General features: G+C 40.5%; 1 protein-coding gene across 1 annotated transcript; it reads right to left on the bottom strand.

Moving 5' to 3' along the window:
- Positions 1-4339: 4339 nt before the first annotated feature.
- Positions 4340-14843, bottom strand: BMP10 (bone morphogenetic protein 10). Its single transcript, XM_024242650.2, has 2 exons — positions 14471-14843; positions 4340-9999 (listed from the first exon to the last, which is right to left on the bottom strand). Exons 1-2 carry the CDS (start codon positions 14802-14804, stop codon positions 9059-9061), a joined length of 1275 nt encoding a protein of 424 aa, XP_024098418.2. The 5' UTR covers positions 14805-14843; the 3' UTR covers positions 4340-9058.
- Between the last annotated feature and the right edge of the window lie 817 nt (positions 14844-15660).

Genomic DNA, 15660 nt, shown 5'->3' with positions numbered 1-15660 from the left:
TAGAAGTCCAAAATCAAGGTGTAGCCTTGGTTGGTTCTTTCTGATAGTAGTGAGGGGGAATCTGTTCTATGCCTCGCCCACAGTTTCTGGTGATTTGCTGGCAATCTTTGGTGTTCTTTGACTTGCAGGAGCATCACTGCAATCCTTACCTTCATGTTCAGTGGCATTCTCCCTGTGTTCCAACTGTCTCTGTGTCCAAATTTGCCCTTTCTGTAAGGACAACAGTCATATTGGGTTGCAGTCTACCCTAAGGATCTCATTTTAACTTGATTACCTCTATGAAGACCCTATTTCCAAATAATGTCACATTCTAAGGTATGTGGGGTTAGGGATTCAGCATATCTTTCTGGGGGGACACAATTCAATCCATAACAGGGTCCATTGGGAAAAGCAATAGTATTGAATATTGGAAACTATAGAAATAGTACTCTTATACACAGCTGATGGATTATAATTTGATGTAAAATTTTGGAGAGCCATTTTTGGTAGTATCTCTCAGAATTATATATTTTAAATGTGCATAGCCTTTTCTCCAGGAATTTCACTTTTAATGAATATAGCAAAATCTAAAATAGGTGAAGTCAACATAAAAAAAGAGAATCTTTGATGGTAGGGTTTTCAGGACTTGGTGTTGGAGAGACCCCCAGGAAAGGTAGTGAAAACGTCAGTCAGTTCAGTTGAGAATCTTCTGAAGTTCTGGGGAAACATGCCTCTTCCCCAGTGGGGGTTGAGGAGGAAAGAAAAACCTCTCAGGTCCATGTGGTGTCTCCTCACTAAGGGTTGGGAGTTTCCAGTTAGTTGACAGACAGATTTCATAAGAGAGGGAGGGGAAAATGCTGAAAAGACACAGCTGGCCAGGACCCTGGCAGAATCTTTGGGGCATGAGATCAGCCAGCAGTGTCAGCCTGATTCCTCCTTGAGCTGTGGGTTGAGCATCCTGGTCTCACACCCAACACCTTCTAGGCTCCCAGCCTTGAGAGAAATGTCTGGGCAATTCTGATGAGGAGCCGAGAGGACTCAGAGACCAAATGAGTGCCCCAGGGTCTCTATAGGGTTATCCAACCTGTGCATGTGACTCTGCTCTGTCCTTGTCATGACTCCGTGTCTATCTCTGCAGAATTCTCAGTGAGCTCTTAACCTATGGGTCCCATACATTGAGAAAGGGCAGGAAGAGGAAGCACCTGTATTGCAGGGAGAAAACTCTCAAAGATGTAGTAGCGAAGAACAGCTCCAAAGAGGGAAGGAAAGCAAGAGACAGGAAAAAGCCCCAGGGGAGGGATGGAAGGACGGTAGGCAGCCTGGATCTTGAGGTATGAGGCCCACTCAGTGTCGCCTGGCTACAGCTTGGGGGTTTCCAGTTTGTTGACAGACTTTGTAGGAAAATGGATGTGAAAGTTCACTACTTTTGTGGTTTTAAGTAGAAGGCAGCATGGCAGAGCAGGGAAGGGCTTGGTTGCTGGAAGTGAGCTGCTTGGGTTCACAATCCCAGTTCTGCTTCTGCCTAGTTGAATGACCTCCAAGAGTATGCCTTCTTCACTGTGACTCAATTTCTTCACGTATAAACTGGGGATGATGATTTTGAGGTGTTACTACTGTTTTTAGCATTGGCAGACATGGTCAAGGGGATTTCCACTTCAAATCTCAAAGCTATTCTTCAATGATGAACCTTACTAAAATAATTTGTTTAGTGTAAACAAACTAATGCTTTGTGATTAGTCATCTTCTGAATAGCCCTTCTAGGCATGGAAAGGCAAACGACTTCATCTTTCTGTGGCTCTTTCCACTCATGTAACCTTCTGAGCAATATCTGACTTAAGCTGCCAGATTCAGCAGATAAAAACATCCAACAAAATTTGAATTTCAGGTAATCAACAAACATTATTTAGTATAAGTATGTTCTGTACAACATTTGAGACAGACTTATACTAAACAAACTACTCATGGTTTGATCTTAGATTCGTATTTCATTGGGCATCCTGTATTTCATCTGGCAACCTGATATCTGACCCCAAACTGCACAAAGCAGGTGAGCCTGGCCCTGTGGAGCTAGAATGCAGGTGTAATTCCACGGCGTACACCTCATTCAGGCATAGTCTGCAACTGTGCTTTTGCAGGATCTCTTTTAAAAGTAAGAACAACAACAACAACAACAAAGAATAAAACATATGATATTTGAAGCAAAAGATGTAATAGGAGCTGGTCTCATGTAAATATTACGTTAATTAAAACAGATGGGTCTGGAGCATAAACAAAATAGCTGCAGGGGGCTGTTTTTTGTTCTTGCTGGGTTTCTTAATATAGTAACTCAGTTCCCATCCTGTTAGCACTCTTTCCTTATCAAACATTGAACTGGGGTATAAGGAAGTTTAAATTACCAGTGATTGGAGATCCGTTTTCTAAACACTTGAAACAGATGGCTTATTGCCTGAAAAGCATGTTGAGCTTGGTTATTTCAGGAAAATGTTTTATTGCAGCTCATTTATTAACATCAGGTTTGCCATGTGATGAACACTTTCCCTTCAGCTCTGTTCCTTGCATTGAGTTTGGCTACTGGGCAAAGAAAGGTTTCATTTTTAATGCTGTCTGCCTGCTTCTTGGACATTGCATTGAGCAAAAGCCTAGTTACTCCTGTATAGCTTCTCACAGTTTCAGAAAAAGAGCAATAACCATGCAGAAGATTTTTACAAATGACTGTCATTTGAGAGCATACAATGGATGAAGTTGGACTCTCTACCAGCTGTGGCAGCAGTGGACTTAGCAAAAAGATAATGTGTTTTGGCCAGTTTTTGAGGGGTGTAGGATCCAATTCAGGACCACATACTGCACTTAGTTGTCACGCTTCTTTAGTCTTTTTTAATCTATAAGTTTCTCAATCTTTCTTTGCCTTTCATTGACTTTTTAAGAGTGCAGAATCTTCTTAAAATAGGTTCATCTGATGTTTCCTCATAATTAGTAAGGTTATGGTATGCATTTTAGGTAAGATACTAATAAGAAGTTAGAACTAAATTTTCTAAAACCATTCCCATGCTGTGCAAGGAAGTGGGCTCAGTGTTCTGTGTGTGACAACTTTCTAGCAAATCTTGAGTTGACAATGGTACTTCACACCTCCCATCAATCTTAATTTGAACTGAGTGGCCTAAATTTTTTATAAGATTCTCAGAATCACATTTAAGAGTAAAAACATATTGCAGTGCCCCTGTATTTCTGGGCTTTCTTCTTGAAATCAGATGAGCTACTTTAGATCTGTGTGAATGGTCTGAGGAAGGTTAAGAGAGGGCAGGAACTGTTTCTTGTAAACTGACAGTTCAGGAGAGTGAGTCGGAGATAATCACATAATCCATTTATAACCACCCAAGTTAACAAGCTCTCACCTTCTCCAAACAGGCCACTTATTTACAAATAGTCACTTCTATACAAAAGTGGGTTCTCGTTCATGTGACTGGAGTCACTTGCAGAGATCTCATGACATGATTTCCCCACACCACAAAGTTCAATTCACATCAGGAGTACTACTAGAACCTGTAACATATTACAAATGTATAATGTGAGCTTTGAAAATAATTTTTTGTCTTACTTTGTAAACAAACTACCCCCCAAATAACTTGCAGCTGTGTGTCTGCCTAGTGCAATTCCAGGCTGTATCAGTAGGAAAGAAATCCCAGAACAAGGCGGCTGGTCCAGCATAGCTGTGCTCAGGTCAAACCAGTTGCAGAGATGGGTTCCAGACCCCACATTGTGACAGACTTTTATAAATGGACTTATTTAAAGAAGAGAATGAATAGGTTGCTAAAGAATTCAAAATCAAGTTACAGGAGTGGCTTTTCAGGCCTGTTTAGTCCAGTCCTGGGCTCAGCCCAATCTTGGGCTCTCAGCTCCCTTTCCTCCATGGGAGAGCCATGTCTCACCTTATCAGTGCTCATCCGGGGATGAAGGCTGTGCTTCCCTCAGACAAACTTGCTAGATTCAGCCTGCCAGCTGAGACACTGGAGGCTTCCCCTCAAAAAAAGTGATGCAGGATGATTTTCTGATGGAAGAGATTTTATTCTACCTGGGGCTATCCCTATGCCCTTCAAATTCCACATTCTGCCATAAGAATGAATTTCCTTCTTGAAAAAGCAGCAGGGTCTGTCTGTTGGCCAGGACTGTTACCTCTAATCTGCCTCCTTTGGTATTCAAAGAAGAAATACTTCCCAGCTACTGACAAAAGGGAGCCAACTGTATTTTCTACGAATGCCTGTGGCATTAATGGGAATTACACAAAGTCATATAAAGTGGGAGAACCATGGAGCTACAAAATCCCACTCTCTACTGAGGTCAGTTACAAGTCCAAAGCAACTTATGGTTTCTTCAGACCATTCTTTATTAATATAGCAATTAGTTTTATTCCATCTGGATATGTTATCAAGTAGAAACATGAAAAAGTGGGGTATGTGCAAAACTAAATATCTCACCTCAAGGAAAAATAAGCTGCAAATAATTATCACCAAAATAATTTTTTTATTTTACTTAAAAAGACTCTGAATGTACACATTTGGTTCATGAACATAGGGTAAAATATTTATTTCCATCTTCATTTTAGTCTAGTGATAACTATACAAATCTGGACATGGATAATGAACAGGTTTTACCCGAGAACATGACCGTGCATCAGCTGGTTCGGTGTGTCTGTGGTGTTCGCTGATTTCCAATGTCCACGAATGCTCAGTAGGCGGGTGCTGGCATATTGGCTGCCCCACCACTATCAAGTCAGGTGCTCACAAAACCAGTGCTCATGTGTGATAAAAACATGCTGATCACAACAAACAGTTATTCCATGATGGGTTTTTAACTTATGAAAAATATTTCACATGCAGAAACACCCCTGTATACTTCTCTTGCATAGTCACATCTACCTTCCATTTAATGTATGAAATCAACTGTTCCTGTCTGGGGGCAAGAAAATGCACAGAGTCATACCAGCATTTCCTCTTGCACCATATGTGAGCTTGCAGAACTGCAAAGGGTTAAGAATGACCCACAGTGACTCTGAAAAGATCTACAACCTTAAAAAGGGCAACATCCCTTCTGTGTTCCAGGCAAGTTAAAAAGGTTTTGCTAGAACACTGCTAGGCTTCATAATCTGTTGATGAATCAAGTAAGAAGAATACATAAAATTCTCTTATAAGAAAATATCTTTTACTTGAAGAATATAAATCATAACAAATACTGAAACATTTAGTAACAGTTGTTAAAAAAAAAAGGTTTTTGTCGTTAATTCCCGAGACCAAAATTTACACATCAGGAAAGAATTGGGCACTTTGGGGCTGACTCTTTTGGAAATCACTAAGCTAACATTTTTGACATTTACGAAGTAATTGGTCCAATTACAAATGAATTTGACCAATCACATCTCTGAATTTCTGGGTCAGTGAAGGCAATAGGTGAATTCAGAGGGGAAGTACCAGCTTTGGGGGATGAAAAGATTCATTTAAATAGCATCTCCATTTACTGAGTAGCAATCACATTCTCTCACAGCCTGACAATATTTGCCTCTTACAATAAACTGACAACATCACTTTATGAAACTGCATGACAATGTATTGGTTAAATATTTCCTGGAACATCTACACTTCAGTTAAAACTGTACTATTTACAAACCAGAAAATATACTACAAAGCATGCTTGTAGGCACAGCATGCCTACAAGACACAAATATACAAAATTATGGCAAGCTATGGCAAGATTCCTTAAACCAATAGAACATTCCGATGCAAAAAGAGAGAGATGGAAATACAGGCCATATATTATATGTGAGCCATACTCTGAAGCCCAGAAGACTCTCTATCCAAAAGGGAATCACAGACATAAAAATAAAATATTTGGTATTCTACAATATTTTACAAAAATAAATATATCAATCAATAAATAGTGGGAAGCCTAGAAACTCTTACATGAATATTTTGGCTGCGGGCTGCCCAAGTCCCTCTGCTATAATTCTTCTCAAGAGTTGTTTGGCTATATCAACTTCGGCGATGATAATTCTGCAATAAAAGGGGGAAAAAAAACTGGCATGGGACCTAGCAGAAGGTCTATGACCAGAGAAACATTAGTAAGATTCTACCTTTTTAAGGATCTGACAATGTTCTGGCTTCCTGTCAATGCAGGAGTTGGAAGTGACGCCAGTGTGCTGCCGGGGTTCCGGTGGGAGCTGGGAGAACTCCACGGGCTGTGTCTTTTCACCTTCCGACAAAAAGAAAGCCAAAAAAATACAACTAGCAACATTTGAATAACAATATGTTGCTCTCTGCACTCCCTTTCCACAGGGAAGCAGAAAATCATAGAAATGCAGGTTTACATCTGGATGGGCAGAAAGAAACAACTGGGCTATGCAGCCTGATCGCCAACAGCCTATATTTTCATATCTCTTTAACAGAAGAGTGACTATAAGTGCTCGAGACAAGATTTCTCCAGAAGCCCAGAGCCAGCAGCGCACATAGTGGAAAGCAGGGCTGGCACATCCTTAACATTCTAGTATCAGGGTGCTAATGTCAGCGGTGTGCTAATGTCAGTGGGATAGTAAATGTCAGCGGTGTGCCAGCACCTGTGCACAGCTCCCAAGAGCTGACTTAGGTTTTAGAAGTTTTGCAAGCCAGTTAACATCACCTTGGTAGCTCAAGATAGACCATGTAGGAGGGTTTACAGCATTGAAATCCACAAATCAGGGCTTTTTCTCCCCCTGGATTGCTGGTTGTAAGGGATTTACCAGCACACCGCTGTCATATGTATTAGACATAAAGAAAATTTGCTTAATTTTTATCTAACCAGGACTAACCTGGTCAGCTGAGGTTTTACTGTGTATCTATTACAGTGTCCTTTAGAAAGGATAAGAAGTACCTTGGAGTATGTGAGTATACATTGTGTACCATGGAGTATGAAGGATGCACCACGTTCCACTGAGGGTATTAAGCGTGGTTATTCAAAGCCAGCTATACATCACACACACATACACACATCATGTTATACGGAGGCTGTTCCACAAATAGTGATTCTGAGTTGCATGGCTTTCTCAAAGCATCAATCACTGTATACCCACTGACAGTCAAAATACCACTCTTCCACGAGCAATGAATTCCCCAGGATTCACCCAGCAGACAACAGATCTAGCGAGCTGAGGTTCAAATTGGGCCTTCTTCAGAATAGTTTTCCTTGCCTCTATTGTCTAGTGCAGTTTGAGTTTATAACTTTAAGAGATTTGTAAAAGGGGACTGATTGTTTTCCAGGGTAAAAAAAAAGAAAAAAGTGTCAGACGTCTTAAGGAAGCATTCCTTAAGATGAGTAGGGGTGAATGGGGGATGATGTACTGGAAACCACATTCCTGGTTCTAACAGGAACCATCCATGTTCCCTGCCTGGAGATGCTGGAACAGTTTGGAAACTGCTCTGCTCTGGTTCCTCCTGCACAAGGCCCAGAATATGCTTGCCAGGTAGAGGGAAATGGTTAGGGGTTAAGACTGGAGGCTGCCACCTGCCAGGAAAACCCACCGGACCCTTCCTGTGCAGAACACTTCCTCACCACTTTCAGTCCTGGCCAGTTGCAAAATGGGAAGATGGTAAGATGAGAAGATGGGAAAGTTACTGGGTTTCTACCATGAAACAATCATGATTTCAAAATTCAGGCTTGGCTTTTGAGTCATTTGCTTGTGTGTCTATTCATAAATTTGTTTATTTAAATCCATTCATTTGGACTCCGGTTCTCTTTTTCTTATACTTACTTATTCTGGTTTTCTTTTCTCTTATATCTAAGTATTCTTCATGAACAAAACATTTGATAAAGGATACTATTAAAATAAATTCAAATTGAATATCGGGGAAGATTTAGAAATTAGAACACTAACTCCTTTCACCCTGAAAGCAAAGGCACTTAGGTGTCCCTTTCCAGTTCACAGCATGCATCATGAAGGCCAGGGAAGAGCAGGGACACAGGGATGGGAGGAAGGCGTGAGGTACTAGGGCAAAGAAGAAAGAGGGAAGGAAGAAGATGGAGCAGAGGAAAGCAGGGGTGCGGAGACAAGGGAACAGTGTTAACAGGTGAAGAAAGATATTAACATCCTTTCTTCCAACAGACAGACCCCTTCTGATTTTCCTCCTCTTAGTCTTTGATACTTCTATTGTGTCCAAAAGATTTAATTCTTTAAATAGAACCACTTTTGGTTTTACAGACACATCTGAGGATAGCCTCTGAGGATAACATCAATATCCTCTTCCCTTTCTCCCTTTCTCCCCTTCAAGTGCCCTCCCAACCTCTCTACTCTCTGCAGCAGCAACAGCCAGTACTCATGTCCTTCCTTTCCTATTGTCTCAGGAACAGATTTCATGCTGGTTTCTTCTGTTTTCCTGCCTTGACCAGGAGTTGCCCTCTGGAGCACATTGGTCCTCCATGGGTTCATTTTTTCCTGTTGTACCTCTAAGACCTCTTAAGTCCATTTGGTTTCTGTATCAATTAACCCTTCCCTTCAAGCATCCTTTGCCAGGCCCTGCCTCTCTGAGCAACTACAGAAACTCAACTGACAAAAGCTACACTTACATTTCCAGAGTATTTAGGAAGGGTAATACTTCCTAGGATGATTAAAACCCTGATGCCAATTATCCTGACTTAAATCCTACTCAGAGAAGAGGTGACAGAGAACATACCATTGGCCTTTAATATGCACACATTTGCGTGAGTCATGCATGTAGATGAGTATAATCTGCCTGCATAGAACCAAAAGATTTTCATAAGTTCATGTATGTACAAATATACATACACAAGTATGTGTCTTTTGACACTGTATTTTGCCTAGGGGTTGTTTTCAAATCAATAGGGAGGTGGCATTGCCAGGAAATGGCAAGTCCAAAGAGAAAACACATTGAAAGGGACTTAACTGGAGAGGAAAATATGCATTTCCTACAACAAACTGACCTGTCCATTTCCTGAAGGCAGCAAGCCTCTATTACTGTACACCCTTATTAAATAATCTCATTAAATAGGAACACCAAATATACACATTTACAGTTATTAAATAAGCCATAGGACTCTTCTTCTATCTACAGCCACATTCGGAGACGGCCATGCCTTCGTATTTAAACTTGTAGGTGACGACGCCTTTGTCTAAATAGAGGATGGAGATGGGCTCTAGCTTTGTGGGCACACAGCAGGCTTTGGAAGCTTTCTGGGAATTCTTGAGGTGGACCAAGGCCTGGATAATCGCATGTTTTGTGGGTGTGAGATGCTCTGCCAGGGGGTAGTTACAAACACCACGGCATTCATAGGCTTCGTATCCAGGTGGAGCGATGATCCAGGAGTCCCATCCAATCTCCTTGAAGTCGATGTAGAGCGGGGTCCTCTTACAGTAGTTTCCTTTGGCGTTCCTTCTGATTCGGGCAGTGGAGTCATAGATGATGTTTGATCTCATCTGCAACAAAGCCTCTTCCCCGGGTCCACTGGAAAAGCTATCCAGGCCCAAGCTGTCCAGCTCTGGAAGTTGCTCATGGGAAATCATTTCATTCAGTTCCTCCTTCCTCTCCTTGTCACTGCTTTGGTCATCAGAAAACACAATGAGCAAAGGGTTATGCTTATTCTGGGCACTGGTGTCTATTTCTAGCCGTCCACTGCTGGCATCCTCAGCTTCATCATGTTTGCTCTCAATGTGGACCTCCAGCTGGTGGGTGGATGAGCCTGATTTTTGCCAACGTCTGATGGCATCTGTGACATCAAAAGTCTCCCACTCACTGTTGGTTCCATAGATCTCCCCAGACACCAAGACCAGCATGTTTCTTTCTCCCTCATTATCCCCTTTGCTCTCCAGCACTTCAAAAATGGTAATTTTCCGGTCTACTCCATCGTATATCATACGATCCCTTTGCACCAGTGTGTACAGCCTAAGTTCAGCCATGATGACCTCTTCATGGTGAGGAACGGACACATTGAAGAGGAGGGGGTATTTTCGGAGCCCATTAAAACTGACTGGCTGGGAAAACAGATCTGAAAAAAGAAATTTGCAAAAATCAGGTTTGCAGTGGGTCTCAGGGAAAAACATGCTTATTTATATAATAAGAAGGCCTTCCCATGCACAAAGCTTAATGCAGAAAGAATGAAGGGAGAAAATCAATGAGAACAAACACAATGTCAGCATTCTGTGACACAGGAAATCCCAAAAGGTCAGTGGTAGAATGCCCAAAAGAGTTCAGCTGCCAAGACTAAAATGGAAAATGGGAGTCTAATGGATGGGATAAAACTCAGCCAACCTTGCTTGAATAGCTCATCAGCCACAGAATTACAGAACTGGGAGTGACCTTGGAGATTGTGTGGGCAAGTCCCCAAATTTCCTAACAAAGAGCCACCAAATGGGACATGTGGTGATTGTTCTTTTCTTGAAGGTTTTCGGGGATGAGGACTTCATGGTTTTTTAATATTTGTGTTTGTAGTGGGTGGAGATCCCCATACAGTTGCCTGGGCACTGGTCTTCCTAAAAGACCTCCATTTAGATCAGAGGTTGGTAAACTATAGCCTATGGGCCAAAATGGGCCTGCTACCTGCTTTTGGAAATAAAGTTTTATTGGAACACAGCCTCATCCATTGTTTTTGTATTGTCTGTGGCTACTTTTGCACTATAATGGCAGAGTTAAATAGATACAACAAAGAACATACAGCCTGCAAAGCTTAAAATAGTTATTATCTGTCTGGCCCTTTACAGAAGAAACTTGCTGACTTCTGTTCTAGGCAACAAAGCCTGATAAGGCCAATAAGACAGCCATAAACCAAGAGGGTCTCAGCAATTGACTTTTGGTTATATGGTCCTCTATGAAGAAGAATGGGAGAAAATGAATCCTGGGACTAGATTGGTTGCCTTAGTCTTGTACCCCTAGCACCTGGCATGGGGCATGACATCTATAACTCACTCAATAATGTTTATGAATCAACTCTGTAAAAGTCCTTTAGTCTTAGAAGCATACCTCCAAGTACTATCACATTGACTTCCTATCTGAATATTTTACAGTGAGCCCAAAGCTCCTGCACACTTGCCTCAGATAATGAGTCTACAAGGAAGCCCTGAAGGCATTTTGCCATCAGATTATCAAAGGACTCCATGGCACCGAAGATGCTAAGGACCACCAACTGGGGGTTCTCTGTCATCACTGGCAGCATTTCCCCAAGTATATACTTAGTTCATGATCTCAGTGAGTCCCTGTTCCAGATTATAATCTTTTAATATTTTTCTTTAACTTGATCTAATTATTTTACACTTATTATCTATTTTAGACTGTTCCTAAGCAACGTAATTCATTAAAGGAGAGATTTGAGGTGATATTTAGGTGTGTTTGCTAAAAATCCATATTAAGAAAATTATACAATAATTTCACATGATTCATAGCTTTCTTTGGGTACCACCTAAAATCATCTTACACACAGCTAGTGGGAAATGCTGACCTACAGAATAAATTTAAACTCCCTGGCATGGCTCTCAAGACCAGCTATATCTGGGTCTTAACCTCCTGATCAGCCATAGCTTACATACATCCTCCACGGTGCATGGAACATTGTGATTACTCAATAATATTTGTGAACAATTGAATGGATTTGTAAACCCTTCTGTTCTAACTATGTTGATATCTTTACCACCTGTCAAAACACTCTTTTTTTCCCTGTAATTTTCACCTTTTCACATGTTCTTCTGACCCTTGGAAAGCCCTTTCACCTCACCTCCACCTATCCAGCTCTGACATCTATAAAAGCCTCCCTTACTTCTCATCTGAAAGTTCCCTCCTCTCCCCTCTGAAATCATTTGATCACTTTATATCTCCTTTGATCCTTGTCATTTACGTCCTTATATTTCAGCCATCTTTTTATGAATGGATTTTCCCAACTAGATTGCTATCCTCCTGGTTTGAATGGCTCAAAACTCCCTTCTATGTCTCTATCCTACTACAATGGCTTAAACAAAGGTAGTGCTTTAAAAATGTTGAGTAGTTGATGATTCCAGGCACCAGACTAAATTGATTTATGGGCATGACATATGACCTTAATCCATCATCAAGTTCTTGGGTTGGGCTTGGGAGCTATTCTTCCACTTTAAGAAGGGAGGAGACTTGACTCCTCATGGACAGGGAACATGGAAGAGTAGGCTGGTTGCTCTACCCAGGAGAAAAGTATAAAATAAGAGCTCACTGTAGTGGGAGGAAGGCATTACAAAGCATACAAGGAAGCTTTTGATGTTAATGGATATATTCATGATCTTGATTGTGGTGATGGTTTCAATGAATGTTACATATGTCAACACCTTTCAAATTATACACTTTAAACATGTGCAATTATACTTTTATACATCAATATTTTTATATGTCATATTTTTATAAGTTATATTTTTATAAGTCAAATATACCTCAATAAAGCTGCTTTGAAAAACTAAGTTCACTGTGAAGTTCTGTGCATGTGCAAATGCAATAGATGGAAGAGTTACATTTCAGGGCAACAGAACTAATGTTTGTTGACAAATTTCTCGTGCCAGGTGCTTTGCAAGCATGATCTTCTCTGGTTCTCACAATGACCCCATAATGCAGGTATTGATTCTCTACTCGTTTTGCACCAGAAGAAATCAAGCCTCGATGCAGATAACTGACTTCCCCAAATGACAAGATGATAAAGGAGCAGTGCTAGGAATTGAGGGCATGCTTTTTTCACCTTGGAGGTGGCACTTTTTTTTCCCAAGATGGGGTAGGTTTGGAGCTTTTTTGGTCTTTGTCTCCTAGGGAGCTGCACTAAGCAGATCCAAAGAGTCAGAAGAGAGGCAATAGTAGCCAACAGGGCATGCCCTGTGCGATTTCTGTCCTCAGGCTGCACATTTCCTGCAGACTGGCAGAGGTGCTGGTGGCTGGGTTGTTTACTGAGAGATGTGTTCCTGCCTTCAATAATCTCCAGTAATAATAAGCACAGTAAACTCCACATCCTGACCTGGATCATCCAGATACTCTATGAGAGAAATGAGAACGGAAAACTTTTCTACTTTTCCGGGGGATGCAAACAACATTTTCTCACCCACACCCTGAGCCAGACACTTAGGGCTCAGTGCTGAGAAATATTAGGGAGGGTTCTTACAGGAGGAGGTTGTTCATTTTCAATTCAGACTCACCTCCAAAAGGAATCTGTAATCTCATCTTGCCATTTCCATGAGAAAGATATTATGAAATAGAGATTTTGGTAGCCAACTCAATGTTAAAGGCAGATAATATCTTAGGGACTAAGGAATACCTACTCAACATTTATTCCAGTACCTAGAATATTAAGTAACTCATTAGTAGTCACTGAAGTTTGATCAGCACTTCATAGTAAATGGAGTGCTTTCTTATCTGTAACCTCTTTTGAGTCACTCAAGTATGTTATGTAGGTATTATTACTCCCACTTTACAGATGAGGAAATTGAGGCTCTGAGGCATCAGCTAATTATTCACAACCACTAAGCCAACCAGCTCTCAAAATTCCAAATCCTGAGCTATTTCTTCACTATTACCTTTCTTCTTTCAAGAATATCTGGCCAACATTAACGGGAAGCTTCTTTTATGCCTGGTTAGTGACTATAAAAGCATAATTGACAAATATTAAATTAGTTCCTTTGGACCTTCAGCTTCTACCATAGATATCTAGATATCAGGGTTTTTTTTTTTTTTTCCTACTAGGACCATATTAACCAAAAAACAAACAAACAAACAAAAAAACATTAACTTGCTAGCTCATTAGATTTAGTTACTAAATTTAAAGACCTAAGAGAAGAAAACACACTTTTCCCACCAATAAGTCAAAGCTTGTACGTTGCTCTTTATAAAGACGGAAATGATGAGCTGGATGATTAATGGGCCATCTACACTTCCTGGAAACTGTAAACAGTGCTTTAAGGATGTACATGACACATCAAACAACACAGCCTTAGGAAGAATCTTTAAAATATATTTCCATCCTGTTTGAATATTTCTTAAATAAGGTCACAAAATAAAAACTTATCTAAAGTTTGAACAAAACACAAATCACAATTTGATGTTTTTTGACTGTTTTTACCCTTTTCATTCTAAGTAGAAGTTGAGAAATTTTTTAGTTAATTAAAAGCCCAAATGGCAATCAAGGCCTATCTGGAAAATGACAAAGATATGGTAGTAGACCAACATTAATTCTTTGTATTACTTGGTGTTCAAATTAACATTTTTTAAAAGGACCCAATTATGGTGTCAAATTGATAGATATTTTGTGGCTTTGGATTAAAAGATGTTTGTAAGTATTTTTTGAGGTTCTGAAATGACTATATAATTGGTATAGACCAAAATGTGCCTTGTTTTTGTGTATCCATATATATTTAACATCCTTATATAGATGTATTTACCCTTACCTATATCATTCCCATGCATTGTAAATTTACTTATTGTGCCTTGAAAAAAATCCAAGCGAAATTTCATCCGCAAAAACTTACCTTCATTCTTGAAACTCCTAATGATGTTGGCAGAAGGCATGGAGGTCCGATCTGTTGCAAATTTGTTATAGAGTTCCAACATGTACTCTGGTGGGTCCACCTTGGCTGAATCCTGCGTGGGGATGTCAGAGAGGTTTAGTGTCTTGAGAAACTCATCCTTCATGCTCTGGAGCAGTGTGTTAAAGTCAACACCGTCTTGCTCTGAGAAAACATCATCAAAGAGGGGCATATCTTCTTCCAGAGGAGACTGCTCTAGGCTCATGATGGGGCTGCCAGAAACCAAGTAAGCTGCCAGGCAGAAAAGAGCGCACAGTGTCAGGACCAGAGAGCCCATGACTCCGCTCGAGCTCCTAGGCCAAGCCAGGAAGGTTTAGCTCTCCTGGGCTCTAAGTGGCAGTTTTATCTTGTGGAGCGTAAATGTCTCCTGTCACTGGAGACAAGTTTGGAAACTCTTCCTCTCTCTCTCCCTCCCCCTACCACTCTTCCTCTCCCCCTAAAAGTCAGGTTGCAGTAATTGGATAACAAAATCCCCTATAGGGGCCTAGCCTTTCTTATCTCCCTAGTGTAAACTTGTGCACCAGAATTTGTTTCTATCTTGCAATCCCTATTTCTTTTAATGAGCATTTTGTAAACATTTCCACATTCTGACACTGGTTGAGAGATAGGACAATTTTCTCTTTGCAAAGCCTCTGCTTCTCTTCCCTTCAATTCACTTCCTTTCAGCAGGAATGCCTAAATTCTGTTTTTATGGGGCTTAGTTTCACACATGCATATAATAGGTATAAGAATCAACATAATGCACATCAATGGTGATACATATTAATTTGAGTGGTAGGGCTCAGATAAACACTTGTGAAGACAGACCAAATAGCCAAACTTTCCAAGTTTAAATTAATAGCTATAAATGAATTATATAAATTTTTAGAAGTGTACCTTTTTAGAAACAGGAAAGTATAAACTTCATGATTGACAGCCTTTTTCCTACCTATTTGATCTGGCTAAAATAGCATTTGAAAAATAGGGCAAGTGCTTAGTTTTACTGGCAACTAGAATTTATTAGATGCTTCCTACAAACAGACATTGTACTGAGTGCTTTACATCTATCATCAAGTGTGCTCCTGTAATAACCGTATCATTATCTCCATCACATATATGGGTCAGTGAAGTTCCATAGCCTGCCAGAGGCCACA

Source organism: Pongo abelii, chromosome 12 (assembly GCF_028885655.2).
Source record: "Pongo abelii isolate AG06213 chromosome 12, NHGRI_mPonAbe1-v2.0_pri, whole genome shotgun sequence".
NCBI lineage: Eukaryota > Metazoa > Chordata > Mammalia > Primates > Hominidae > Pongo > Pongo abelii.
This window is presented reverse-complemented; position numbering and strand designations above follow the sequence as displayed.

Excerpts from the sequence above, each read along its gene's own strand:
- BMP10 (XM_024242650.2), bottom strand. The coding sequence starts at position 14,804 with ATGGGCTCTCTGGTCCTGACACTGTGCGCTCTTTTCTGCCTGGCAGCT. Across the intron at positions 10,000-14,470 it reads TAGGAGTTTCAAGAATGAAG|ATCTGTTTTCCCAGCCAGTC; the intron begins GTAAGTTTTTGC and ends TTCTTTTTTCAG.